Source organism: Lynx rufus, unplaced genomic scaffold, assembly GCF_022079265.1.
Source record: "Lynx rufus isolate CCGP_SWC_20201006 ecotype Redwood Valley unplaced genomic scaffold, mLynRuf1.p SCAF_3, whole genome shotgun sequence".
Taxonomy (NCBI): domain Eukaryota; kingdom Metazoa; phylum Chordata; class Mammalia; order Carnivora; family Felidae; genus Lynx; species Lynx rufus.
The window spans coordinates 125526983-125554080 of NW_025814845.1; the positions used below are offsets into that span (position 1 = coordinate 125526983).

The 27098-nt window shown below is 37.4% G+C and overlaps 1 protein-coding gene across 1 annotated transcript in view; it reads right to left on the reverse strand.

Moving 5' to 3' along the window:
- Window positions 1-27098, reverse strand: part of LRBA (LPS responsive beige-like anchor protein) — a 792976-nt gene that overhangs the window by 38167 nt on the left and 727711 nt on the right. The window contains exons 49-51 of the mRNA XM_047092315.1: window positions 13097-13186; window positions 8553-8745; window positions 4083-4145 (exon numbers count right to left, since the gene is read on the reverse strand). Of these exons, the coding sequence (XP_046948271.1) occupies window positions 4083-4145; window positions 8553-8745; window positions 13097-13186 (346 nt within the window). The remainder of the gene's footprint in view (window positions 1-4082; window positions 4146-8552; window positions 8746-13096; window positions 13187-27098) is intronic.

Sequence of the window (27098 nt, forward strand, 5' to 3'; positions counted from 1 at the left end):
AAATAAAAAATAGAAAAATATTCATTGCATGTAATAACTAAGTTAATGTGGCCAATCTAAGAGAAGGCTCAGAAAGTAATGCAGAAGAAAAAAAGTATTCAAAATACTTTCCAGTGCTGTATTAAGAACCACTGGGGATACAGAGAAATCAAGTATTCCCTGCCCTCATGGCAAACATGACCTAGCAAACATATGCATAGACATAGTGGAATATTCTGCTAGTGTCTGTCTATACAACTTAACCAAGGAAGATTATTAGATAACTATTTGATAATAGGCTTCATATTACTTTTGGGGGATTAATGAACTAGAAAGTGACAGCAGCAGTAAAAAGGGCAGAATCCTATTTGGGGATCATTCTTTTGCCACCTCCTTCCCACACAAAGGGAAGCTGCTGGCAAATAAGAAAAGCTTTTATAAGTACCATAGTACATTACAGAGAGACAATAGTATCCCACTGCAGTGAAGCTGTATGGTACAACTTAGATTTTTTTATTCCAAGAAACCTAGCAATTAAAGACAAGGCACGTAATACTTTCTATACTGGTTACTACAGTACTTCATTCCACATGAAAACTGTAAAAATGTTTATTTGTTACCATTTATATGACTTTTGCTTCTAGGATATAAACTTTCACTGGTCTTTTTTTTGGGGGGGCATGATTTCTGGTGGGGGGGGAGGATCTCACTTCACAGATTTGGGTATGTGCATAAATTTTAATTGAGAGACCACAAAGTACCCATGAGTACAGGCTGATGCCCCTTCAGCATTCAGATGAACTATTTTCCAAGTAAGTGCTTGCCTATAATTTAATATTGCGACATCCATCCATCCATCCATCCATCCATCCATCCATCCAATCTGTTTAATCTATCTATCTCACAACTGCTTCCTTTATCTCATTGTCTCCCAAGATTCAGTACTGAAGGTGTTTTTATTTAATGAAGACTAGGTGTATTTGTCCAGATAAGCATTCTTCAAACTGGGGCATGCACACTCCTCGCAGGAGGGTGGTATAAGATTTCCCAAAGGATAAATAAGCACAGATGGTTTTAAGGGAATCAATTTCTAGTTCCTCAACTTTTATATGTTCTCTTCCCTGAAACAGCTTTGGCTGAGAACTCTCCTGTGAGTTTTCTTCTCTTATGACCCTTTCTGCATGCTCTTCTTCCACTAAATAAAACAAAGGCGTATTTCTTTTCTATCCAGGATCTTACTATAATGCCTTATCTGGGTATGAAAATCTCTTGAGATGCAAATAAAGGGACAATTCAAAATACTGATGTGAGGCTGAAAAGTGGATGCCAAAGTATCAAATCATTCTGTAGGGCTGGTGGTTTCCAATTCATCGCTTTCAATAAAATGGAAGGAGGATCTAATCATGATGTCAATTGATAGATCGTTAAAAATAAATTTCCAATGATAGATTGTTAAAATGATCACTTAATGACAAACCATGAAAATAATTCTTAATAACAGATTACAATACAAATTTTGTGACATAACTCAGAGTTCAAAGATTTCAGAGACACTGTGAAAACAAAATTCTTTCCTTTCCCATCTACTTTCTCACGTAGGTAACGTTCCTCAGAGCTTGCATCTACTAAAAAAAAAGAAAAAATAGAAAAAAAAAAGAGGATAGAACCATTGACAAATCCTGTCTCATTCAACAACAAATAATGTTCACTCAAATACATGAGCAAATGGGGAATGGAGGGGCAGGGGGAGGAGAAAGCCCCACCCATTTCATTAAAGATGTATTTCTAATAAGTGTTTCTTTTTTATGTTTAATAATGTTTATTAAAAACTATAATTTTAATAAGTGTGTATAATAATATTTGTAATGATAACTCAGTGTACATTATTTCTTACAAAACTGAGCCTTATGGTCATAGGAAATTTTAACAATTAACTTACATACATTTGTTTAATTTTCTATATATTTTTATTGCTGAAAAGTATTTGCAATAAAGTAACTTTTTGAAAAGTTAAAATTGTGTAGAAGTGGAATTAAAATATAAATTTAAGATGAAAAAAGGATAATACAGTATTTTCAACTGTTAATAGCTTTTTTATGCATTTTTTAAAAACAGAAAATTTTGACTATTAATTCACTTTTATATTTAAATTCCATTGGATAGATTTAAAATTTTATATATTATATATAATACATAATATATATATTTACATATATACATAATATATGTATACATAATACATAATACATAAATATATATACATATATTTGCAACTATCGAAATTTGTGCTGAAAACTTTCTACATGCTACTTTTAAAATATGTGGGAACTTTAAAACTTTAAAACATGCTACATTTAAAATACGTGGGAAGGTACATGGTTTTAAACAATTATTTTAGGGGATATAGGAGCAAACCGTTAGATGACCAATGATCTATAGTAGAGAAGAAAACTATGGCCTGTGTCTGGTTTTATATATAAAGTTTTATTGGAACACAGAAATGCTCATTTGTTTATACATATTGTCTTTGGTGGTTTTTGTGCTATAACAGAACTAAGTAGTTGTCTATGAGACCTTATGGTCTACAAAGCCTGAAGTATTTACTATCTGGCCCTTTATCAAAAAAGTTTACCCATGCCTAATCTAAAGAATGACAGTTGCTGAACTCATTTAATTAGATTTGCCTATAGGATATTCACTGTCAAGTTTTAAGGCAAAGAATGATTCTATACTTAATAAATAATGCTTGTAAAGGACTTATCAAATGGACTTTATTTTCCTGACTTTTAAAACTTTACCCAAGTGAACATTTTATTTTTTAATATATGGCAAATCCTATGTACTCAAAGCAAAAGATTATTTAGGAATCAGAGTAGTATTTATCCTTCACATGGATAATTACTTCTTACATTTCCGCTTCTATGTGGGGGAATGCCAAATGAATTAGTTTTGAGCTTAAGGTTAGTTTAGTTCATCTTGATAGCTCATTTGCAAGTGGTAGCCATGTAGCTCTCTACTGAAACAATAGTTTTAAAGACAAAAACAAAGGTGACATACATATAGGCAAGACCTTGGATTTTAAAAGAATAAATCAGCGCTTTCATCTGCTCTATGTGAAAACTTAAAAACTGTAACAAATTTATGTGCCAGGGAAACTTAACAAAATTATAAGCTAAACATCCACAATGGTAGCACACCCCCAATAACTAGGCAATTAAGTATTTTATTCTAAAAGTGATTGAAACAGCATCTTTAATAAGACATGTTAATAATGTTACTCTCAGTAAAGCCATGTATGAAATTCCCACCCATAAGAATGAAAAATGCTAAACTAGAGATTTTGCCTAACTGACTCAAAAGGCACAGAAGCAATTAAATATTCTAAGTCATCTGCTGCAGATGCTCATTTCATCCCAATGGCTCTTTCTGGTCTCCTCCCTTTTCTTTTTTCCCCCTTGAACAAATTTAACCTCCAATGGCAATTTATTGGGCTGTAGGACCATAGGAAAATGAATACAAATATCTTAACACTGCCATTGGCCGGGCAATATATTTCAACTTTGAAACTGCTCTGCAATTGCACATTAATCCCCTCACACTGAACAGAGGGTCCAGGAAGAAAGGATTGATCTCCTTTAATGATGAAACCCTGGCACTACAGTTTTATTTTTCACAACACAGTGCTGCTAAGAACCCCACTGTTATTATGAAAATTTCCCTAGCAAAGGAGCTCCATCACATTACCGGTGCACCAATTCATCATAACGTGCCTCGCTCCTGCTCATCAACAAGTCTGAGTGATGAAAAGATCCAATATTATCCTGACAGTACTTCATGCGCATTCTCAATCACACATTATTACAGCATCCATATTAATTTTCAGTGACACGCGTCCTAGGCCTGTTCAAATTAGGCAAACCAACGAGGGGGAGTTGATGAAATACCAGCATAGCCACAGCTCATTGCATTCCAATTTGCATGCAAATGGTTTATCAGGAAAATTCCATTCCCAGCAACCAGCAAGTGAAAAACAACTGTAATCTACACTTCAGGGCCACCATACAGAGCTTAATGAATCGCAAAGAGAGAAAGAAGTGACAGACCTATGAGAGGATCGATTTCCACTGGCAGCTGGTATGGCTGGTCTTGTACTGCACCTTGATGAGCTGGAATTCACAAAAGATTAAAAAAAAAGCATTATTTTTCATATACTAACCTACATAAAAATGCATAAGTCAAATCTTATGTAGAACTGTTTCCAACCTCTAAATCTCTCATACACTTTTGTGAAATTTAAGGGAAAAAAATCCAGGTGCTTTCATGGCTAGCTTATTAAACATTTATTTTAGATTAGTGCTGTTCTGAACATGTGCCATCAGCAGTGGCTCCAGTCCTGGGCCATAAGCTATAGCAGATGCTTGACTGGCAACCTCTGATGCTGCAACAAAACAAAATTAAGTGGTAAAGCGCGCTGAAAACAAAATGTGACAACCATCTGCTGACTGTAGCAAATACTATTTTTTTGTTACTTCTTAAAAAGGCAGTTTTGAATGCTGCAGCACAAAGGATCCACAAAAACGTCAATTTATGATGGAGAAAGGGAAAGCTCTAAGTCAGGGAACATTTAATGTTTCATCCATCACTTAAAACCAATCAATTGAAAGTTTGAATAAAAATAAAGAAAGCTATCCACAGATAAATGTTTTAGTTAAATGCATTTGGCTGAAATACTTTCTTAAAGACTGGATTGAGGTTTTTAAGAAAAGTTTTATTAATATTTAATATTTCCATGGTTTCAATTTAAAAATACTCTGAGAAACAAATGAATAACAAAAATCAATCCATGCTAAGAATAGTTTGTTCAATTCTCAAAATGGTTCTGAAGATTCCTGCATACTTATTTTGTAATTGAGAAGAGATTTTGTGGGCTGTTTCCCTGTGAAAGGTAGGACTTAAGGTAAAGAGGAAGTGTGCTAGGAAGCAGGAGGCGCTGCTGGCTATTCACGGAGACTTAGGCAAATAGCAACTTGAAACTGAAGGTTTGGAAGAGATGATCTTTTCAGCTTTATAATTCTGATAGTTAAATCCTGGGCCCCTGTCCAAATTATTTTCCCCAAATGACTCAGTAATTCACTCGGGTCAGTATCTCCCTTTTATAGACTCATCAGCATTTAAACTACTGTTTAGTTGGTATTAGAACTTTGCTTAACACCACCATCACTTAGGAAATCTTTCTGACTGTCCTTGAGGGGCTGAAAAGAAAAATGGGGTACATTCCAATGAGTTCATCAGATTATTTTAAAACTTATTAAAACATCATTTCCCCTGTTAGCAAATACCAACTTTTCAAGGCGGTTTCGAAGATCATTAATACTGATAAAATATCTGGGTAAGTATAATATTAGCATTAAAAATAATTATATGTGAGTATGTATAAGAAATTAAGGTAGCTGAAGAAAGGAAGCTGTATAACTCAGTCTTTTTTTTACTAAAGGTATCGTCTTTGCTGATTACTGGCTCTGCCAGCAAAGAGATCACAGGACACATCTAGGGAATGTTCAGGGAAAATGCACCAGAGCCTCTGATTTACCCAACAGTGCCATTTACTTCCAGCGAGACCAGTGCTGATCAACACTAATACCTCGATCATTTTTCTCTACTTCTCTGAGAATCTGGGATCTCAGAAACATTAAAAGACACACTATCAGTGAAAGAGGTTTAGGAGGTTAACTATCTTTGGTCGGGCCTCAAAGACAGTTGCCTGTGTGACCTTGGGCAAGTTTATATAGCCTCTGTGTTTCAGTTTCCTAATCTGTAAAATGGGTTAGACTGAACAATATGAAATTAATAACACCTGACATTTTGACTTGTAAAGACGGTGATTTCATGGGTCAACCTAAATGTGGAACCTACATCCCAAGGGATTGAGGGGATTCAGTGAGTTAATATGTGTAAAGAGATTAAAACAGTATCCAGAACCTAGAAAATGCTCTTTAAATGTTAGCAGCTATTCTTTCATTCCCCGCTCCCCCCCACCCCGCCCAGTTCCTGTAAGGCCCTATGAATGAGAAAGAAAAATAAAGATGATTGTTTTCTTTTTAAATGAGGACACAGACACTGCTGAAAGAAATGATAGGAGCTAGCTTTCTAGTGAACAAACTATGGAAATCATAGATTCTCAGAAAAAAACAAGAATCTAAATTTAAAAAAAATAGCATAACATGAATTTGATTTTCATTGAAGAAAAACTGTTAAGGATTTCTGACATTCTTCTGCCTGACATTTGTTTTAAATCAAGGTATATCAAGGCAAGGTACAGGTAGAACAAGATAGAATGAAAAATCAGATTTATATAAACATACTTGGAATGAGACATAGATTTAATAAAATGGATGCTTAACATTTTTAGGTACAGGTGTAAGCTCAGAATTGGAGAACATATTGTAGAAGGATAACTACCTGTGTATTCCCATATATATTTATCTGGTGAGGAGCTGCTGTGTCATAGTGTAAAGCCAGAGGGTGGGGACAAAACCCATTAGTGACACAAGATACAGACACAAAGGAGGCTCACTGGAGAGAATTACAGGCAAAGAATTGGCAAAACATATGCTGTCCCCCAAGCTCTTATCTTACAGAATGGTGAGCTTGGGATGGGAACAGTTGGGTGTACCCTAAGTGGCACTCCAGCAGAGAGATGCTGCCCCTAAATCAGTTTACATATCTATAGAAAAAGTGGAAGTAGGGAAAAGAACACCTGACAGCCAGCTACTAAGGCAAGCAAACTTTCCAGTCCAGGAAATGGGCCTGCTCAAAATGGGAGTGCCAGGAGCTCATCATCAGTGCTTTTGGAGTGTACCTAACAACCTGAGTTATCAGTTGGAGACCCAGTAGCCCTTTGGTTGAGCCAGTTCCTGCCGAGCTCATTCTTTGCGAGGCTCAAGTCAGCAGCAGAGAGCAGCCAGGGCTTTCCAGCAATTGAAAAGGTTTTTCTCCTCACATATGCTGTCACTCTGTTTAGACTGAAGAAGTTCTCAGAGCTGCCACACACAGCCACTCAGGATAAGCATCCTTTGTGCTGGCCCTGACACCACACGCACTGGTGCTTTTGCCAAGCTAAGAGTAACTGCACCCAGCGTAGGGAATCCTCTAGTGTGGTCGACAGAACCCACCACCAGCATGTTTTTCCTCTAACAAATGCTTTTGAGAGAATACAAAAATCACATTTGTTAAATTATAATCTTTAGTCCCAAAATATAAGTATGTCATCTATATACACATTTATCACTATAAGACAAGTTCACTTGAAGAAAAAGGAATAAAAGGACCTAATAATGGAGACAATTATATATACCTCGATTTTTACCTTCTCTACTTTTCCTGAAATCTATTCTCTAATCAAATACTGGCATTCATTTCCTTTCTAATAGCCAGGCAATGGCCATATTTAATAAATTCTGATACCAACCACAGATTCTTCATGATAAGTACCTTATTGAGCATAGTCAGTGCACCAAGTTTTTGTTTGAATGTCAATTCAATTCTGTTCCATTCTAAAAGCTTTTGCATTTAATTTGGCATGAGGCCCTGTTCAAGAATTTATATTTTTGCAACCAGTTCAGGTTTTATAATGAGCAGTACTTTATGCACACTTTACAGATTTAATGACAAGTTAACAGACTATTAAAATCTATCTTTTACATTTTCCCACCTAAAACAATGGCTTGGAAAAAAAGCCTATAATCGTCAGGACTTTAGAAGATTTTCCTTCTTAAAATTAGAATTTCTAACTAGTTGCCAAAAAGAACAGTGCTAAATCCAGATCCCAACATTCCTGTTCTAATGAGAGGTAATAAATCATAGAGGGGTGATCATAAAATTTGAGTCAGAAAACTTGGGTTCAAACATGGCTCTGCCACTGACTGGCCATATGTGATACTGAACAAGGCAAGCTCCCTGGGGCTCAGTATCTTCATTGGTAAAACATGGGGCTGGATTAGATGTACTCTCAGGTCTCCTCAAACACTGGTTTATGTTTCTAAGGGTTATTTCAGTATCTTGCTGTTAGTTACCCCGACTATTCAACATATAATGGAAAAACAGAATGTACTTATGGGTTTGTAGTACTTTGGCTGTGTAACTTAAGTGTTCTTTTTTTCTGTCATCCATGATAAATAATATGATGTTATACACAAAAAGGCACATAAACAGGCAATCAAAAGTGTTTATCAAGTAAACCAATAAGTGGAAAAAAGGAGAACATCTGATAAATAAATATAAACTGCTTATGGACACAATATAGAATATCATTATATTAAGATATTAGAAATAATATTTACCTACAAGGAATAAAGACAAACCACCACATGCCAAAGAATAGGTGACGCTTTAACATTTGTATTATATACCGCAGAGGGGACTTCTTTAAGCCTTTCAAACTAGTAAATATTTTGAGTCAGACTAATGCTGGGAAATTGAAAAGCTCAAATGTTGAGATATTTACGTGTATATTACAATATCTTTATACAGTGTGCAGCAGTTACTATGCATTATAATGATACTTCTTTACTTACCAGGAAGGTTGTGCCACTTGTTCACCGCAAATAGCCTGTTAGCAGTGACTGTGATCACAGCAGGAGTCGCCAGACCAGGCTGGGTGTTAGCTGCCACATGAGTGACAGGGGAGTTGGAGGGAAACTTTAGGACCATGATAACATCCTGCTGGGCTTGGTCTGTGAACATCAATGGACTCTGCAGGAGGAGATACTGTTGAGTGGGCATGACAAGACCCAAATATACAAGAAGGAAAAGACAAAGAAAGACAAGAAAGAGAGAGGGTGCAGGAAAAGAAGAGGAAAGACCATGTTAACACAGGTTGCAGCTGAGAGCATGGTGAGCAGAAAGGTTTATAGAAACAGCAGTTAGGATTGGCTTGTTTTTCATGTATGTCATTAGTTGAATGTTTTAGTGACTGAAGTAGAATACCTTAACAGAAACCTTTTAAAAATCCATAAATTTTATTAGCTCCCTTCCCTACCCCACTCCCATGAAGAACTAAAGAAATGGTTTTATTTAGATTCTAAATAGGCAAAGTATTGGGGATTATTCCAATTGCTATAGTGTGTCAAGTACAAAAAAAAAAAAAAAAAACCAACAGAATGAGGATAGGTAACAGGTACAAAAGCAAGGCAAGGTAATTTCCAAAGATCGTCAAAGTTGTGTTGAGGTAGCATGAAGATTTTTGACAACTAAATAAAGAGATAATTAAAACATATATTTATAAACAATTATACACATATATGTATTATTACAGTAGAGAAATAACTTATGAATGTAATATACAAACTTAATTATAAAGGTGTTTCAAAGCAATGCATAATTAAATGCACTTGTAAAAACAATATATTTATATAGTGTACCAAGTTATAAACACTGCCCTATTATAATGGAAATGCTACTGTTTTCTATCACTAAGGATAAAGAGAAATAACTAGATGCCCCTCCTCTCCCTTGGTAAAAAAACAAAACAAAACAAAAAACAAAACAAACCTAAAGCTCAAGACTTCTGATTTCTCCTTTCCAAAGCAGCAAGTAATTGAAAATGTTAAACAAAAATCACTGTCTGTTCTAATAACTAGCAACAAAATAAATCTTGAAAACTACTAAGGATTTAGAACATTCCTACAACTCATATGTCATAATCCAAGACATATATAACAGCACTCTGATTTACTGGCTTTATTTATATGTTGTGGTGGTATGCTATCACACAGTAATTGCACTGTACATTTTCAGCAACCCTCTTCTACCATGTCTATTTTCTAATAGCTGATTAGTATCATTCACAATTGAAACACTTTGATGAAGTGCTTCTGGCTGCTTTCCTACTGCCATATTTCAAAACACCAGGTATATGTAAATGTGTAGGCACATATATTTAACACATATTTATTCAGAACTGCTAATAAAAAATTAAATACATTTGCATTTTTATTATCAGTCCTTTTAAAAAAGTTATTAAGAGTACTTAGAAAAACATATTGCACTAAGAATTCCTATTTGCACTCTTTGCATAAAGGTGTAAATAAAGGCAACTAATAAGCTACCCAGACACCCTTCTGAGCAAGTGGCTAAAAGCCAATCAATATTATGAGTTAATCCTCCCTGGATGCTCATTCAATTAAAGGTGTCAGTAATGCCTCATCTGATGTGGCCTCAATTAAATCCAACTATCTGATGGTGTGAAAACACAGGGGGATACAGCAACAGCAGCAAAACCAGACAAATAGGCAGCCTTCGTGTGCCTGCTAATTACTACACCTGGTGTATATTATGGCTCATGCACTTAACGCAGCACGAGGTGGCTTTAATTTCTGCTTTATTCGTGTGTGTGTGTGTGCGCGCGTGCATGTGTGTATGTGATGGGGTGCACTGACAGTTGATGGTGGGGGGATTCATCTGAATGGCAGTAAAAACAATAAACATTTGGGCCTCTAATTTTTAAAACCTCTATATCAATTAGTATTTTTTGTCATACAAAGAACCTTTTATATAGTTTTTAAGGAACTCTGTGAAATTGGGTAAAAATGAGAAACAATGAGCAACAACAAATACAATACCCTACAAGCTAGTTTTAAAGAAGTCTGGGAAAAGGAAATGAACATCATTTTGGAGTACCAAGCCTTATTTTTCAGTTATGTAGTTTTTTAAAAAAAATAATATTTACTAAAGCTAATTTATAAACTCTGAGAAAGTCAGGGTATAACATACATCATAAAGTCTCACTGAAAGGAAGTTGACAGTTATTTTTGAGCTTAACAGTTCATATTGTAAATACAATTAAACTGAAATTGAATAATTCCAATGTTTATGCCCTAAAAAAAAACAGAAAAATCTCTAATGTGTTGGGAGAAGGTCTTGTTTACATAGTGACTCTAGTGGGCCAACTTTTAGCCACATGGCAAGGACAAGCTACTTTCCACAGAAAGCCGCAGACATCATATCCCGAACTGTGCACTACATTCTTACAACAAGCTGTCCCTCCAGTCTGTTCTACATACTCCATATTGACTAGTGCTCCCAGTGCAGGCAAGGAGAAGGAAACTCTTGGGAGTTCCATCATATCCTTGGTTGGTTAAGTATGGAACAAGGAGGACTAGGAATAAGAGAAAGCACATTCCAGCATACTGGGCTAGTCTGCAGTGATGGCAACAGCTATAGATGAGGACAGTTAGTAAAACAGGGATCAGAGAAACAATCCTTCATCTAATCAATCCCGGGAGCCTCTGGGAGTCAAGTTTGAGGCAGAAGTAGGAAACTGCTCGCCAATTTCATTCAGATTTCCCAGATTAAGTATGCACTTGTTGACAACTCTGGTTTCTTTCCAACACACCTTTGTTTCCCACCCACAATGTGTAAGATGAAAAGCACAATTGGTACAAGTCTGGAAAGGAGTTCAGGGATTCAATTCAGAGGACACAGATAACAGCAAAGACTGTACCCGATCCTATATGAGCATGTGCCTTCCTACCCTAGAAAGCTGGTCTGCCGCAATGAACCCTTTTGCCATGTGAGAGAGGCTTGGAAGTAGGAGCTCCTTCCTTGCCCCGGTGACCAAATCTGTGCAGAGACCCAGGTAGAAAGTCATTGGAGCAGTGGAGGTGTTTCCATTAGCCAGTATCATGATATCCTGAGTCTCACTGACAAGCTATTACTAAAACTAATTCTAAACCACAAACATAAATCATTCCTACTATTTTTATGGCATTATCTTCCACTGTTCTTGCTAAATGTTTGCTCTTTGTATAATCTTCTGCTTACTGGTTACCCCTTAAGTTCCCTTGAATCTGATTTCACCTATTTAAAAACACTTAGGGGAAAACATGATGCAAATAATTTCTTTTTAATTTTTTTAAAGTTTATTTAATTTGAAAGAGAGATCAAGTGGGGTAGGGGCAGAGAGGAAGAGGAGAGAGAATCCCAAGCACACTCTATACTACAGGCACAGAGCCTGATGCAGGGCTCAAACTCATGAACTGCGAGATCATGACCTGAGCTGAAACCAAAAGTCGGATGCCTAACCGACTGAGCCACCCAGGCACCCCATGATGCAAGTAATTTTTAAAATGCTTATAGTTTATTGTGATGGCCAATTCACACCTAGAGAAAGAAGGGGAGAAAGGTTTGGAAGGAGAAAGATGACAAAGAGGGCGAAAAGGAAAAATACACAAGGAAGATGGTGAGATGGAAAGAGAAAGAAAAAAAAAAAAACAAACAGCCAGAAGTGAAAGGGCCACATCTCTATCTCTTGCTGTCTTTGCTGCGACTGTCTCCTTCCGAGTATTGGTCAAAATTCTACCATCTCCAGCTCCTGATTCTGGGCTGGACCAATAAAGTGTGGTGTAAATGATGTGTGAGAGCAAGCTTCAAGAAGTCTTGCAGAAGTGTTCTCTTGGAACACTGTTCCTACTGTGGAAGTGGCTTGGGCTAACTTCCTTGATGATGAAAGACCACATGGAAACAGAGGTCTGGACACCTCAGCCCACACTGCAGCAGTGCATGAGGGAGCCAAGGTGAGAAAAGCAGAAGTGCCTGCCTAACCCTCAGAATCACGAGAAATATAAATCACTGCATTAAGCTTTGGGTGGTATGTATATCAAACCATCTTTTCTTCTCTCTGTGATCCATTATCCTTAGTAACAATATCCTATGTACTAGGATTAGTTATAAAATTCCCAAACTGAAAAACATATTGGGATGTAAAGAACAAACACATTAGCAAAACTAATCTAGAAACTCATAGGATCAAATCAGAAAACTCATCAATCCTATGTCTGGAGCCATTATCCTGCAGTGAGGATATGTGACAATGGTAAGTCTTTTAATTTTTCAATGCAAAACATGAGCTGATGAGATAGGAGAGCACTGGAGCAATGTTTACATTCCCAAAGACTCCAGAACAGCATGTACTAATATTTGCTGGTTGTTAGTAGGTTGACATCACATAAAAAGAACAGGCTCAGATGTGGTAGGGAATCTCAAGTACAACAAAACACTGTTATGAATGTCAAGCATGGTCTCAGAGGCAAGAAATGAAAAGAGTGTAAGCAGCACTTACCACTTGCATAGCAGAACCTCTGGGAGGATGGGGCTCTATGAGTAGTTGAGAAGGTGTCTGTCCAAAACTTCGGATTTGAGCTTCAACAGCCTGAAAACGGCACGGGCAAGTTTGAGGGTTAAGAGGTACTAATTATAGGCAGTAGAACCACAACTGTCACCTGAAAATGTCATTCCATACTTCTGGCTTGTTTCACATTGAAAATCAACTTTGTGTTTTCACAGTGGGTCTAAGCACCTGGCAAGGGCACTGAGGGTGAGGTCATCCTTTAGTACTGTGTAAGCTGTTCCTATAAAACCCCGTGAAACCTTCTCATCTTGCTCAGTGATATGAAACAGAAACCAGCTATTACAATCAGAAATTGTCCTTTTTGGCTTCATCTCTGTTTTCTTGCATTTTTTTCTCCTGCTTGCATCATCCCTGATGACTAAAGCTAATCTTTTACAGGTATAGAGAAAACCTATTGCTGCTTTGATTCTAGGCCCCATTTCATCGTGGGAAGTAGAAAGGAGGAAAAAAGAAACATAGCACCTGTGAAAATGGCTTGATGCTATTATTTTTGCCATAGAAAGAGCATTATTGTTGACAGTCTCTTTGAACTTAGGTGGCTAAACAACAAAGTAAAAGCCATATGTTGCATCCAAGCATGAGACAGTTAAAACAGGGACTAACTAAACATAAGAAACATGTGCATGCTCTTTCTGAAAGATGTGTACATGCACCCTTTGCAAGGCAATCCCTTACCATGGATCTTCCTGTACACCTAGCACAGATGCTCACTTCCCAATCACCAACAACTCCTTCATCATGGGAAACTACTAAATGCCAGATGCTATCACTATCTCTAATTACTTTATTTACTTGTTTATGCCTGTCTCTTCCACTAAAATACAAGATCTATGAGAGCAAGGACCTGATCTATCTATCTACTTTACTGTTAGATCCCTAAATCGGGTGAGTGATATATAGTACGTGTGAGGAGACAGAAGGAAGCAAATATACACAAAGACTGTCTCAACACCATGACAGTATTCTGAAGTTCCAGGTTAAATGAATGAGGAAAACTTCTCAAATTCATAAGAGAATATATGTTCATCATGTTATTTTTTTAATCCTGAAGAAAATAGATCCTTAATTTTTATATGCTCTGTAGGACTACAGGCAATTAATATTTCATAAACAAGGAAATATAATCATTATCCAGGATTAATTTCCTTTTTTTATTCGTTGAGGATACCACTCGTAGTCCTTTACAGTGAATCTTGTAGGAAACAATGACAGCAATTCATTCATTTATGCGTTCAATAATTGTCAACTATGCACATAGCAGTATTAGGTCTCAATGTTTCTGTCCTTGAATGCATTCCCAATATAGGAAGCAGGGCAAATACACTCAGACGGTTATACAGTTGTTTCAATGAGTTCAAGGAGTGCTCTATCATTTGCTTAGGCAAAAGAGATTGGAAAACACCTTTGTGAAAGCTGAGTGGTATGGTGGAAGATGGGTTTTGAAGTTAAACAGACCATGTTCAAATCCTGAATGCATACCACTTATAAGCTCTGTGATCTAGGTAAGTTATTTAATAACCTCTCTAAGTTTCAATTTTCTCTCATGTAAAATGTAGACAATAATAGTATCTACAACATGCTATATTAAGAATTAAATGATATTTACATAAAAACCATAGCAAAATGCTTGGTATAGATTAGACCCACAATATGCAGTCAACAAATATTCATTAAGGGCTGATAATACCAACAAATATTTATTTAGTACTTACTATTTGCCAGGAATTTTTCTAAGTGGTTTACTATCTTTTATCAGCTAATCTTTAAACTATATGATGTGAGTCCTTTACTATACCCATCTTATCTATAAAGATAAAGAAAATAATGCACAAAGAACTTAAATATCTTGTCCAAGGTCATATAAATTGCAGACTCAAAATTTGCACCTAAGCAGCATGATTCTAAAGCTAATACTCTGGGCCATTAAGCTATCCTTTCTTCTTATCTTTTAGGTACTATACCAAGGTCTAGGGTACAAAAAGACTGAGCACCAAAAAGCAGGAGCCTACAATCTAATGAATGAATTAATAAGTTATCTCTATCATCATCATCATCATCACCATCATCATCACCATCATCATCACAAAGTATGTTCAGACACAGTTAGTAAAGTAGCACAGCTAGGCAAGTTTGGTTTTAATAGCAGGAGATAAGACTGTTGTTAGACTTTAGAAACAAGAAAAGGAGCCAATAGGGAGCAAGGAACAGAGACTAGGATCATTTCAGAACTTCTAAAATGTTTTTGATCAGTGAAATCAATTTATGACCAACATCAGGACAATCTTGAAGAAGAAAAAATATCACACCGTGGGAGAGCTTGAAGCCCAGAGGTAGTCACAAAGAAATAGGTGGGACTGCTATTTTATGATACACTGATTTATGGACAAATAGGAATGTGAGTTTTAAATTTCTTTTAAGAAGAGCTGGCAAAACCAGTGCCACTGCCCTTGACTGTTGCTTTTGGTGGTCCCTGCCCAAAGGCCCTCATGTCTTTTTTCCTATTTAAATAAAGTAGAGGGAGGAAGACATAACTTCCATACTTGGCCTGTGGCATCAGACAGCTAAGAGTGTTAATCTGGACTTTGTCATTTATCTGCTGTGTGATTTAGCTTAATCTCTGTTCCTTATCTACAAAGTAGAGAACTAATAATACCCAGTTCACAGAATCATTTATAAAATTAAATAATACTTACAAAGTATTTAGTACAGTATTTTAGCACATACAAAGCACTAAATAAAATGCTGCATTATCAGGTTTGGGGCTCAGTATGATCCCCATCTAACACAGCTAAAATAGCGGAGGAAAGGAAGAAATGTTTCAGGAGTGAATAAGGATAATGATGAACACATTATTTTAGGAAACTGGAGTATGGCTCAAGATTTCAAAATATACTTCAGTGCTAAGCACCCAGAGACAAAAATATCTCTTTAAAGGTTCTGACACCAGTCCAAAACAAAAGGGATTATATATCTCAGTCTTTATGGAAGTCATTGTATTTGAAAAAAAGAGATAAGTATGTGAGCCAGGGACTAAGGAAAAATCAACAGGTCATAGAGTACGGGGACTTTGACCAATGAAGAAAAAAGCCAGACTAATTCTTTTCTTTTGAACTTGCATATTTTCGAGAGTAGTAAAGAAATGAATGGAAATACAAGTTTCTGTCAGAAGAACTAGTTTGCCATGAGAAAATATATTTTATGTGACATGTGGAATCTAAAGAGATAGGGATAGCAATCTACTCATGTTGAGATATCCAATGAGCAAAAGAAAACCCAAGACTGGCTCTAAAATGAAAGATGAGTATTGATTTAATTATAATTCATAAAAGAAAAATGTAAGTCAGTGGTTTTACATCTTTCTCTCTCCCTGTATATATGTATTTTTAAGCAGCAGAAATGGCTTCCTTTTTCCAAATGCAATATAACATGAAACCCCAGTATGTTAAAAATATAGGTATAGGGCTATCTACTTTAAAGGTGGATAAAGCCATCCTTAATAAGCTTCCTTTGTAGCTCCTGAGACAATTCTGAGAAATCTTAGTGCTCTGCACACAGTATGAAACTCACTGGTTAAACTCCAGGAAGAAAATACATGAGACACAAAAGGACCTAGAGCTGGCCCTTGGGAAATAGTCATATTTAGGGCATCATACAAAAAACTAATGAAGAAAACAGAAGAGGAAGAGTTAGGAGTAGGGGAGCAGGATCGGGTGATACAGAAGCTGTAAGGTGAGAGTTCCAAACAGAATGATCAGTAACATTAACTACTACAGAGAAACTAAGAATAATGACATTATTGCATATTAATCTTAATTATAGATATAAGCTTAATGTAACTGATCTTGACAATACATATCTTGCTTTGTATTTTACATTGTTTTGAAATAAAAAGGATATGATGGTAAGACAACTTTCAAAAATATCAATGTTCTTTTTTAACATTTTTTTTAAGTCTTAAAATTTTAGTAGAATTTGTGCATTCCTCTTTCAGGAAAAGGTTTTTTCAGGTCACGTATATAGTGGTCTGATTATTCTCTCAATGACAGAATAAAAACTGTGTTATCCCACACAAGTTAAATAATTATTTTCTTTCCAAGTCCTCCCAACATCTAAAAAGACTGCAGAATTGTTAGACACAAATATTTTAACTCTGGACTAACCTTTGAGTTCTTGGTGATAAATATACGATAGAAGGGCTTTTTCAAGTGTGAAAATTATGGAGTAAGATTGTAAGGTAATGATTATAACCTCAAAGTCCTTTTATTTCATTTTAAGTAGGCTCCATGCCCAACTTGGGGCTTGAACTCGGACCCTGAGATCAAGAGTAGCACACTTTATCGACTGAGCCAGCTAGCTGTCCCTGTAATCTCAAATTCTTGTAGTCACACTTTATATCATCAACTGACAGTTCTAGATTCTTTTCATTGTTTCTACAACTCACCTACCATTTGTCATTCACCATGGTCTCTGTAACAGTCTAAACTGTAGATCACACCCTAGTTTCTTGACATTGTCTCTTCTGTGGCCTTCATGGCTTTGCCCCAGGCTGGTTCTTTAACCTTCTTTATTCTCTGTCTTCTACTGATTTCTGTTCTTTCTCATCAATAAATGAACTCATCCCTGCAAGTTCTCTGCTAGCACTCTGATATTATCAATCTACACTTTCTGCCCTGGAAATTTTTTCTGCTGTCACGACTACAAATCTTTCTTCTATGAGCAAGATTTTCATATCTAAAACCAGAGGATTATTGATTTCTATGAAGTGCCCATTTACACTGCTGCCTAATGGCCATCTATGTATACTGTGTGTATGGTATGTATCAGCACACCTAAAATTAATGTGTCTAAAATCTGGAAAAACTAATTTTATTCTAGCATTCTTTAGTCTAGGGTTAGCCTTCTTTTTTGATTTTTCTTTTATGCTCAGATTCTTACTTTAAAAATTTTATCTCCTCCTTTCATAGATAATCAGTCACCAGACCCAATCACTTGCTTTATAAAGTCTCTCATATCCATCACTCATTTCTGAATCCAAGCCCCTTATAATTTCAGGTATTGAGGATTACAATAGTCTCTTTAGTTTCTTCCTTCAACATATCCTGCAGAGTTAAGTTTCCCCAAACCCTCCTTTATGCAATATTCTCTTAATCAAATGTCTTTGATTAATCCCCAGTCATTAAAAGATAAAGGCCTAATGCAAGCAATAAAGGTCTTCTCACATCTCTCAACTTTTATTACCTCATCCAATTCCCTCATACAGTGTTCTTTTTCAGTAACGCTGCTCTTCTTACACACATATAACCAGCTCTTTCCCCCTTATATTTTCTTGCATGTGACTGCCCGCTTCTAGAATGGTCACCCTCATCTACAATTTTCTGAGTCCCACCCCTCTCTAGAAAACCTTGCTTGAGTTCCACCTATTTGGTGTACTTCTTCCCAAATCTTATACCCTGTTAATTTTGCTGATTACACACTTGATTCAACCTTCCTTGTCATATTTTGTGACTTCTCACACATTACTGGTCTGTCTCTTCAATTATACCATAAAAGATGAGAATGTCATATATTTTAGTGGTGTGAAACTGGTAGAACACCACCTTGCACACAGTATTCACACAACAAAAAAGTATACCAAGTGCCTATTATACATAACTGGCTCACCCAGACCCTTATGCCTCATCTAGGTTTGAACTAGGGACAAAACCAAGCTTGAGACATGAGCACAGTTCTTGACAAGGCCAAATGTGGGCAAGGGGGAGAATAGGGAATGTAAGGGAAGTCTGCTAACTGGTATTAGTAAGAGACCAAGGATTCTTTCAGGGAATGTCTGAAAGATGCCAATGAAGGCAGTAATTCTCATTTCTTCACCCTAACACAGCTGAGGGATGTGACAACACTTCAGTGTTTCACTATACAGTGATTCTTAAGGGCCATGTGAGAAATTCTGGGGGAATATGTGTGATTTGAAAAAGCCCCTCAAGGAGATCCTGGGAAGATGGCAGCGTGGGAGGACTCTGGGCTCACCTCGCGTCCTGCTGATCACTTAGATTCCACCTACACCTGCCTAACTAACCCAGAAAACCACCAGAAGACTAGCAGAACAGAGTCTCCGGAGCCAAGCTCAGACGAGAGGCCCACGGAAGAGGGTAGGTAGGGCGGTGAGGCGGTGCGCGCTGCATGGACTGGCGGGAGGGAGCCGGGGCGGAGGGGCGGCCCGCCAGCCAAGCAGAGCCCCCGAGTCTGGCTCGCAAAAGCGGAGGGGCCGGTGGAGTGTGTTCCGACAGCAAGCGGGACTTAACATCTGGAAGGTTATAAATTAACAGCTCTGCTCGGAAAACAGGAGGGCTGGAGGACAACGGGAGGGAGAGTTGTTGAGACCCGGTCAACAGAGCTCAGCTTGGCGGGGAACAGAGGCACTCGCCAGCGCCATCTCCCTCGCGCATCCCCCAGCCAAAATCCCAAAGGGAACCAGTTCCTGCCAGGGAACTTGCGTGCACCTCGAAAACACCCAAAGCTGTCTTCTGCGGATCCATCCCTCCAGCGGATCTGATTCCCTCCCGATGCCGCAGGGCCCCTCCCAAAGCAGATCTCCGAAGGAAAAGCGAGCTGAGCCTGCCCCTCCCGCCCCTGTGCACCCTGCCGATCCACCCCAGCTAATACGCCAGATCCCCAGCACCACAAGCCTGGCAGTGTGCAAGTAGCCCAGACAGGCCACGCCGCCCCACAGTGAATCCCGCCCCTAGGAGAGGAGAAGAGAAGACACACACCAGTCTGACTGTGGCCCCAGCAGTGGGCTGGGGGCAGACATCAGGTCTGACTGCGGCCCTGCCCACCAACGCAAGTTATTCAAGACAGCAAGGGGAAGTGTTCCGCAGTCCTGCACCACTCCAGGGACTGTCCAAAATGACGAAACGGAAGAATTCCCCTCAGAAAAACGTCCAGGAAATAACAACAGCTAATGAACTGATCAAAAATGATTTAAACAATATAACAGAAAGTGAATTTGGAATAATAGTCATAAAATTAATCGCTGGGCTTGAAAACAGTATAAAGGACAGCAGAGAATCTCTTGCTACAGAGATCAAGGGACTAAGGAACAGCCAGGAGGAGCTAAAAAATGCTGTCAACGAGCTGCAAAATAAAATGGAGACAACTACAGCTCGGATTGAAGAGGCAGAGGAGAGAATAGGTGAACTAGAAGACAAAATTATGGAAAAAGAAGAAGCTGACAAAAAGAGATAAAAAAAATCCAGGAGTATGAGGGGAAATTTAGAGAACTAAGTGATGCACTAAAGAGAAATAATCTACCCATAATTGGTATTCCAGAGGAGGAAGAGAGAGGGAAAGGTGCTGAAGGTGTACTTGAAGAAATCATAGCTGGGAACTTCCCGGATCTGGGGAAGGAAAAGGCATTGAAATCCAAGAGGCACAGAGAAGTCCCTTCAGACGTAACTTGAATCGATCTTCTGCACAACATATCATAGTGAAACTGGCAAAATACAAGGATAAAGAGAAAATTCTGAAAGCAGCTAGAGATAAACATGCTCTAACATATAAAGGGAGACCTATAAGACTCGTGACCGATCTCTCTACTGAAACTTGGCAGGCCAGAAAGGAATGGCAGGAGATCTTCAATGTGATGAACAGAAAAAATATGCAGCCGAGATTCCTTTATCCAGCAAGTCTGTCATTTAGAATAGAAGGAGAGATAAAGGTCTTCCCAAACAAACAAAACCTGAAGGAATTTGTCACCACTAAACCAGCCCTACAAGAGATCCTAAGGGGGACCCTGTGAGACAAAGTACCAGAGACATCACTACAAGCATGAAACCTACAGACATCACAATAACTCTAAACCCATATCTTTCTATAATAACACTGAATGTAAATGGACTAAATGCGCCAACCAAAAGTCATAGGGTATCAGAATGGATAAAAAAACAAGACCCATCTATTTGCTGTCTACAAGAGACTCATTTTAGACCTGAGGACACCTTCAGATTGAGAGTGAGGGGATGGAGAATTATTTATCATGCCACTGGAAGTCAAAAGAAAGCTGGAGTAGCCATACTTATATCAGACAAACTAGATTTTAAATTAAAGTCTGTAACAAGTGATGAAGAAGGGCATTATATAATAATCACAGGGTCTATCCATCAGGAAGAGCTAACAATTATAAATGTCTATGCGCTGAATACAGGAGCCCCCAAATATATAAAACCATTACTCACAAACATACGCACCCTTATTGATAAGAATGTGGTAATTGCAGGGGACTTTAACACTCCCCTTACAGAAATGGATAGATCATCTAGACACATGGTCAATAAAGAAACAAGGGCCCTGAATGAGACATTGGATCAGATGGACTTGACAGATATATTTAGAACTCTGCATCCCAAAGCAACAGAATATACTTTCTTCTCGAGTGCACATGGAACATTCTCCAAGATAGATCACATACTGGGTCACAAAACAGCCCTTCATAAGTATACAAGAATTGAAATCATACCACGCATACTTTCAGACCTCAATGCTATGAAGCTTGAAATCAACCACAGGAAAAAAGTCTGGAAAACCTCCAAAAGCATGGAGGTTAAAGAACACCCTACTAAAGAATGAATGGGTCAACCAGGCAATTAGAGAAGAAATTAAAAAATATATGGAAACAAATTAAAATGAAAATACAACAATCCAAATGCTTTGGGATGCAGCGAAGGCAGTCCTGAGAGGAAAATACATTGCATTCCAGGCCTATCTCAAGAAACAAGAAAAATCCCAAATACAAAATCTAACAGCACACCTAAAGGAAATAGAAGCAGAATAGCACAGACAGCCTAAATGTAGCAGAAGAGAAATCATAAAGATCAGAGCAGAAATAAACAATATAGAATCTAAAAAAACTGTAGAGCAGATCATCGAAACCAAGAGTTGGTTTTTTGAAAAAATAAACAAAATTGATAAACCTCTAGCCAGGCTTCTCAAAAAGAAAAGGGAGAGGACCCAAATAGATAAAATCATGAATGAAAATGGAATTATTACAACCAATCCCTCAGAAATAAAAGCAATTATCAGGGAATACTATAAAAAATTATATGCCAACAAACTGGACAACCTGGAAGAAATGGACAAATTCCTGAACACCCACACTCTTCCAAAACTCAATCAGGAGGAAATAGAAAGCTTGAACAGACCCATAACCAGCGAAGAAATGGAATTAGTCATCAAAAATCTCCCAACAAATAAGAGTCCAGGACCAGATGGCTTCCCAGGGGAGTTCTACCAGACGTTTAAAGCAGAGATAATACCTATCCTTCTCAAGCTATTCCAAGAAATAGAAAGGGAAGGAAAACTTCCAGACCCGTTCTATGAAGCCAGTATTACTTTGATTCCTAAACCAGACAGAGACCCAATAAAAAAAGAGAACTATAGGCCAATATCCCTGATGAATATGGATGCAAAAATTCTCAATAAGATACTAGCAAATCGAATTCAACAGCATATAAATAGAATTATTCACCATGATCAAGTGGGATTCATTCCTGGGATGCAGGGCTGGTTCAACATTCGCAAATCAATCAATGTGATACATCACAGTAATAAAAGAAAAGGTAAGAACCATATGATCCTGTCAATCGATGCAGAAAAGGCCTTTGACAAAATTCAGCATCCTTTCTTAATAAAAACCGTCAAGAAAGTTGGGATAGAAGGAACATACTTAAAGATCATAAAAGCCATTTATGAAAAGCCCACAGCTAACATCATCCTCAATGGGGAAAAACTGAGAGCTTTTTCCCTGAGATCAGGAACACGACAGGGATGTCCACTCTCACTGCTTCGTTTAACATAGTGTTGGAAGTTCTAGCATCAGCAATCAGGCAACAAAAGGAAATCAAAGGCATCAAAATTGGCAAAGATGAAGTTAAGCTTTTGCTTTTTGCAGATGACATGATATTATACAGGGAAAATCCGATAGACTCTACCAGAAGTCTGCTAGAACTGATACATGAGTTTAGCAAAGTTGCAGGATACAAAATCAATGTACAGAAATCAGTTGCATTCTTATACACTAACAATGAAGCAACAGAAAGACAAATAAAGAAACTGATCCCATTCACAATTGCACCAAGAAGCATAAAATACCTAGGAATAAATCTAACCAAAGATGTAAAGGATCTGTATGCTGAAAACTATAGAAAGCTTATGAAGGAAATTGAAGAAGATTTAAAGAAATGGAAAAACAGTCCCTGCTCATGGATTGAAAGAATAAATATTGTCAAAATGTCAATACTACCCAAAGCTATCTACACATTCAATGCAATCCAAATCAAAATTGCACCAGCATTCTTCTCGAAACTAGAACAAGCAATCCTAAAATTCGTATGGAACCACAAAAGGCCCCAAATAGCCAAAGGAATTTTGAAGAAGAAGACCAAAGCAGGAGGCATCACAATCCCAGACTTTAGCCTCTACTACAAAGCTGTCATCATCAAGACAGCATGGTATTGGCACAAAAACAGACACATAGACCAATGGAATAGAATAGAAACCCCAGAACTAGACCCAGAAACGTATTGCCAACTCATCTTTGACAAAGCAGGAAAGAATATCCAATGGAAAAAAGACAGTCTCTTTAACAAATGGTGCTGGGAGAACTGGACAGCAACATGCAGACGATTGAAACTAGACCACTTTCTCACACCATTCACAAAAATAAACTCAAAATGGATAAAGGACCTGAATGTGAGACAGGAAACCATCAAAACCCTAGAGGAGAAAGCAAGAAAAGACCTCTCTGACCTCAGCTGCAGCAATTTCTTACTTGACACATCCCCAAAGGCAAGGGAATTAAAAGCAAAAATGAACTACTGGGACCTTATGAAGATAAAAAGCCTCTGCACAGCAAAGGAAACAACCAACAAAACTAAAAGGCAACCAACAAAATGGGAAAAGATATTTGCAAATGAAGTATCGGACAAAGGGCTAGTATCCAAAATCTATAAAGAGCTCACCAAACTCCACACCCGAAAAACAAATAACCCAGTGAAGAAATGGGCAGAAAACATGAATAGACACTTCTCTAAAGAAGACATCTGGATGGCCAACAGGCACATGAAAAGATGCTCAATGTCGCTCCTCATCAGGGAAATACAAATCAAAACCACACTCAGATATCTCCTCACGCCAGTCAGAGTGGCCAAAATGAACAAATCAGGAGACTATAAATGCTGGAGAGGATGCGGAGAAATGGGAACCCTCTTGCACTGTTGGTGGGAATGCAAACTGGTACAGCCACTCTGGAAAACAGTGTGGAGGTTCCTCAAAAAATTAAAAATAGACCTACCCTGTGACCCAGCAATAGCACTGCTAGGAATTTACCCAAGGGATACAGGAGTACTGATGCATAGGGGCACTTGTACCCCAATGTTTATAGCAGCACTCTCACCAACAGCCAAATTATGGAAAGAGCCTAAATGTCCATCAACTGATGAATGGATAAAAAAATTGTGGTTTATATACACAATGGAGTACTACATGGCAATGAGAAAGAACGAAATATGGCCCTTTGTAGCAACGTGGATGGAACTGGAGAGTGTGATGCTAAGTGAAATAAGCCATACAGAGAAAGACAGATACCATATGTTTTCACTCTTAGGTGGATCCTGAGAAACTTAACAGAAACCCATGGGGGAGGGGAAGGAAAAAAAAAAAAAAAGGAGGTTAGAGTGGGAGAGAGCCAAAGCATAAGAGACTCTTAAAAACTGAGAACAAACTGAGGCTTGATGGGGGGTGGGAGGGAGGGGAGGGTGGGTGATGGGTATTGAGGAGGGCACCTTTTGGGATGAGCGCTGGGTGTTGTATGGAAACCACTTTGACAATAAACTTCATATATTGAAAACAAAGTAATTAAAAAAAAAGCCCCTCAAAGTAATTTTATTTATCACTTTTTCTTCACTTTTCCCTTCAGCCTTTTGTATAAAGCAACATAAAATAGAGAGGCACAACTGAGGTTTGAAATCACAGGAAACATACAGGTAGAAGATTCAGGAAAGTAGGTTGGTAATATGGTAGCTTAATAACTCTACCACATGCCTAAACTGTTTTGAATGAACTTTGCTTCATCTAGATAGTTTTGGTTCCAGGTGATAAAAATTTGTTTATTATGTTAAATTTCTATTATGGAATAGGATAATGAATCCCCATGTACCCCTTAGTCAATTTCAATAATTATTAACACATTTGGCCTTAGGCTATCTCATAGAGGGTTCAGCTTAGGCAATGTGCTAGAAAGATTCACTGAAAAACAAGAGTGTTCCCTGCTTTTAAGCAGTTTTTTTTTTTTTACCTCTACTGTAAAACTACATTGAGGAAAAAATATCCTACAATGACCAAAAGATTGTGAACATTAGCCAGCAGGTTTCATCTTTCTTAAGATCAAACACTCTTGGGCTTGCTAGAGATGTTCAATCCTCAGTTTGCAAATTTGATTATGTGATTTCTCTAGGTAAAATCCTTCCATCCAAATTCCTTTCCACAGGGTTGCACCACTCATGGGGTTAAGTATGCAGACACTGAAATCAGACTGCTTAATTCAAAATCTTAGCTTTATCACATATTAGCTGAGTGACTTTGGGCAAGTAACTTAACCCTCTGTGACTGTGTTTCCTCATCTAAAAATGGTGATAATAGAGTGGATATTTTATTGTTTTTTATGAAGATTAAATGAGATGATATATAACACTTAGAACAATTCTTGACACAAAGCAAACTAGCAATAAGTGTTTGATGTATATATATTATATATATACAATATATACATTATATATATACATTATATATGTATAAAATAAGTGTTGATGTATATATATGTATAAAATATATATGACTTAATTAACACAGTGCTGGCTGAGGTTAAGTAAGCATTCATAACTGTTACCAACCAGTCACAATTAAGATTAATAATAACATAGCCCTTGCCTATACTTCCAGTCTCACCCTCTGCCACTGGTCATCTCATACTGTATAATGTGAGATGCAATGTGTCATACTGCCTTTGTACAGATTGTTTTCTTTTCCTGTTTTTTTTTTTTTTCTATTTCTTTACTCTGCGTGGTTGCCTCTTTATCATTCTTTAAGACTTAGCTCAGGCATCTCTGCCTTCTGGGAAAGCTCATTTTTGATCTCATCCAGACTGTTGCTGTCCCTCCTTGCTGCTCTTAGAGCAGTGTGTACTGATCCCTACTACTTACTTATCTAATATTCTAATTAACTCGTTAATAATTTTTGCCTTATTGACTAGGCTGTGAGTCTCTTTGAGACCAGAGACTGTCAAATATTTTTGTGCTTCTGGGGGCTTGACATACAGTAGTTGCTCAATAAATATTTACTGAAAGAATGAATGGCCATTCAAGTCAACATAATTCAGCAGGGATCCAGCCAAGATACACTCCTACCACTATTACAAAGCAGCCCTACATTGAATAAAACATTCTATTAAACATTTCTCCTAAAAAGCTTACTTTATTACTTAACATTCTTATTCATCAATTCCCAATTATTTCTGCAAATAGCACGTTACTACTTTCTATAATAAAACCTGAGTTCGGCAGGCAGCATTCCAGATGTTGAAATACATAGTAATAAAAAAGACTATGCAAATACTCTGAGACATTCCAGTAAAACCACATATTTATATTTTATAAACAGCATCTCAAATATTACCTAGAGAATTTATTAATGGATTTCCAAATGGAAATATTATGAAAATATTTTCAACAAGCTGTGTATTCCATTGTTTTCTGGGCCAACTATTGCATACCTGCGTGATTTTATAGCTGTATCCAGAGAGGGAGAGAATGTGTATATAGAGAGAATATAGATACACACACTAGAGAAAATAAAAGAAAGAAAGAAAGGAAAGGAAATAAAAGTA